General features: G+C 44.1%; 1 protein-coding gene across 1 annotated transcript; it reads right to left on the bottom strand.

The window, feature by feature from the left end:
* Window positions 1–2,096: 2,096 nt before the first annotated feature.
* On the bottom strand, window positions 2,097–3,136 carry LOC117556921 (zinc finger BED domain-containing protein 4-like). The gene is made up of 2 exons (XM_034232520.1): window positions 2,935–3,136; window positions 2,097–2,689 (listed from the first exon to the last, which is right to left on the bottom strand). Exons 1-2 carry the CDS (start codon window positions 3,117–3,119, stop codon window positions 2,401–2,403), a joined length of 474 nt encoding a protein of 157 aa, XP_034088411.1. The 5' UTR covers window positions 3,120–3,136; the 3' UTR covers window positions 2,097–2,400.
* Window positions 3,137–3,262: the final 126 nt, after the last annotated feature.

Consider the following 3,262-nt stretch of genomic DNA (forward strand, 5'->3'; position numbering starts at 1 on the left):
TGTCACAAAGTGAATAAAGTCAGTATGTTAGACAGTGGGACGGATGGTTAAACCTTTTATATAATTGTTGCATGTTACATATAGTGTTGTGATTTTAATGTTGAGCGCTATTTAGCAATGAACTCTTTTTATTTGCATGCTCCTCAACGAACTGTCACAACAAAGACACAGACACTGCTGATTGACACACCGGCACCCAGTGAAAATCAGCGATCTCATTCGCCAGTTGCCAAATCCACTCCCCAATAAATACGCCGACGACCTGCTAGGCGGCAGCTATTCTTCTCTTGACAGTTGCTGCCTCACCTCGCTGCAGATCGGACCGGATCGGATCCCTCCTGCTCCCCCTCACCTCGCCGCAGATCGGACCGGACCGGATCCTTCCTGCTCCTCGCAAAGAACGGACCCCTGCAGTTCCTCTTCCTGTCGGCTGGACCAGACCCTCCTCCATCGGATTCAACGCTCAAACAAACTCCAGATAAAGGGAAGTGGCTATTTCTCCTGCTTTTACGTCACGAAAGTTACATTGTTGTCCCCTCCCCTGGTGACCGAAGCAAGATGTGTTTTTCTGAATGGCATGGGCAGGTTCAGGCAATGCTGAGGGCACAAGGGTTAAATGAGGAACAGAAAATTGATTTTATTTTTGGGGCACTTGAGGGTGACGTAAAAAGGGAGATGCGGCTGCTTGACCCCAACAAACTCTCAAGTAGTGTAGCCATACTGCAGGAGTTAAAGAGACTGTATGGACGTGTAACCCCAGTAGCCCAGCTTCGGGCACAGTTTTTCAAATGTTACCAACAAGAAGAGGAAACTGCTGCTTCTTTCCTCCTTCGGCTCCGTGAATTATTCCACCAATGGGAAGAAGTGGAACCAGCTGGCTCAGCCCAAGATGAGAGGACTATCCGAGACCAGGTTGTCCTTGGTTTGAAGCCCGGTATGGTACAACAGGAACTTCAACGGCAGGTGCGTAGCCATCCTACAATGTCCTTCCGTGAGGTATCTGATGAAGTTAAAGCATTAGAAACTGAACTAAGGATGGAGTCTGCCTGTGCATCACGTGTTTCAGTGCCACAGCCACGACCGGCCGTGGCACCACCTAGCCTGGAAGAATGGAGAGAAACAGTAAGAACTGAACTCAGGAAAGAAATGAAAGACCAACTGTCCATTATTACAGAGACTCTTACAGAAGAGATCAGACGCCAACTCTCACCACAAAATGCCCCAGTTGGGCACAGAGACTCTACCCCACCCCCTAACAGACTAGCTCAGAGAGGCCATAACGCATCCTCCCCCAGGCAACAAAGGTTCGAGTGGGACCAACGTGGCCAACCTATTTGCAGAGGCTGTGGGCAGGCTGGCCATATTCAGAGAAACTGCCAGCATGTAAGGGGGCCGTTAAACTAACAGCCTCAGCCACTGAGAGCCATGTGGTTGGGGAGGGGAATCAGGGAAACCAAGCAGACAGGCCCTCTATTGTTGGGGAGTGCCCAGGGGTTGACATACTATAGCAGGAGTAAAATTGCCCTGCTTGCTTGATACAGGCTCACAAGTAACGCTGTTTAGTAGGGGTGCACCGAATGGGAAATTCTTGGCCGAAACCGATACCGAAAATAGGAAACAGTTGGCCGAAAACCGAATGCCGAAAGGCCGAAAATGATTAATAGAAATATATATATATATATATATATATATATAATGTATACATTTGTTACCAATGTTGTTCAGCTACCTGATTATGGCAAAACTTAACTTAAATAATAATCACTATTATGGGTCCATAAAACATTTATTCAGCACTTTTGAATGCATACAGTACATTTATTTTCTCTGTAGGATAACTACAACAAAGTGCATTCAGAACAAAGCCAAGGGGCTTTAAAACTGCATAAACATCTAGGCCAGTAGGCCTACAACAAAATAGTGTAAATAAAGACTGTAACAGCCAGGCTTTCAACAACAACAAATGCACCTATAAGTGCATGCATACACATGTGCAAACTGGATAAATCCACATGAATGTAACTATAGTATTTACAAATGAAATTACAATTGAATTTCAAGAATCTGTAAATAAGGCCTCATAAACAAAGTAGTAAACATTGTATAAAGATACATAAAGTGAAAACTGGATACAAAATCCCCAATCAATTACAAATTAAATTACAATTTCAAGAATCTGCAAATAAGGTGGTCTGTCCTCATGAGCAATGTAAACAACATTGTATCATTTAGATACCGAAAGTACAATATATTGAACACTGTGCTGCTGTCATTTCCCCCTAATGATAACCTGAGATGGGGAATTATAACTCACAATGAAAATTGTTCAGGAAAGTGGGTATAGAGTAGACATGTAGAACTAGATAAGCTTATGATAAGCCTATGATAAGCCAGCCTTGTCTACTTATTAAGGAAAAGTGGGAGGTTCTTTTTAATGAACAGTAGCTTCTCTGCTTTATCAGCCATAAGTCTGTTCCTCTTCTCATCAAGCACATGAGAGGCAGCGCTGAACAGTCTCTCGCTGTCAGTGCTTGTGCATGGAGCACTCAAATACTTGCGTGCCACCTTGGCCAGGTCAGGAAAGCGGTCTTGTTTGTTTCTCCAGTATCCAAGAGGGTTCTCGCTTCTGGGGATGGGTACTTCTGAGAGATAATCATCTAACTGTTGAGCGGTTGAGCTTGTCACCAGCCTGGCATTTGAGAGGTTTGAGAGAATAAGATTGTATTTAAAATAGGGACAGTGCATAATGAACATTTAGTCAAATGTATATTTACGCATGCCAGATCACTTGGCAGACAAATAAAATCATCTGACATGTCAAAAGAAATTACAACATTAAGAGCATATTACATGGCAGCACATACAGTACTAATAAATATCACATTCAGTAGCACATAGTACAGTAAGTAACCAAGTCAGAACAGAGTAGCCTACCTATTTGGGGTAGTATTCTCTTCCATGATCTCGTTGAACATATCAGACAACGAGGGTGGTTGCCCCCTCTCCTCCTCTGCTGTAGACAGACGAGCCCTTTTTTCTGTGGTCTGCGTCACGTCTCCTGTGCTGTGCGCAGCAGCCTCCTCTCGTGGGTTCTCCTTATCCAACACAGCCTGGATCATGTCTCGTGCGCTTTGCTTTTTCCCTGCATCAAAATAATTGTCTTTATATCGCGTGTCAAGTACAGTCGCGATACAGTACAGGGGATCAGAGTAGATATCAGCAAAACGTGTGTTGATAGACTCCAAGAGTGTACTTTTCATAG

Source organism: Gymnodraco acuticeps, unplaced genomic scaffold (assembly GCF_902827175.1).
Source record: "Gymnodraco acuticeps unplaced genomic scaffold, fGymAcu1.1, whole genome shotgun sequence".
Taxonomy (NCBI): Eukaryota; Metazoa; Chordata; class Actinopteri; order Perciformes; family Bathydraconidae; genus Gymnodraco; species Gymnodraco acuticeps.

What these genes read in the sequence shown, in the direction of transcription:
- LOC117556921 (XM_034232520.1), bottom strand. Translation starts at nt 3,119, where the DNA reads ATGATCCAGGCTGTGTTGGATAAGGAGAACCCACGAGAGGAGGCTGCT. An exon ending in GAGAATACTACCCCAAATAG is followed by an intron (nt 2,690 to 2,934) that starts GTAGGCTACTCT and finishes CTCAAATGCCAG; the next exon opens with GCTGGTGACAAGCTCAACCG.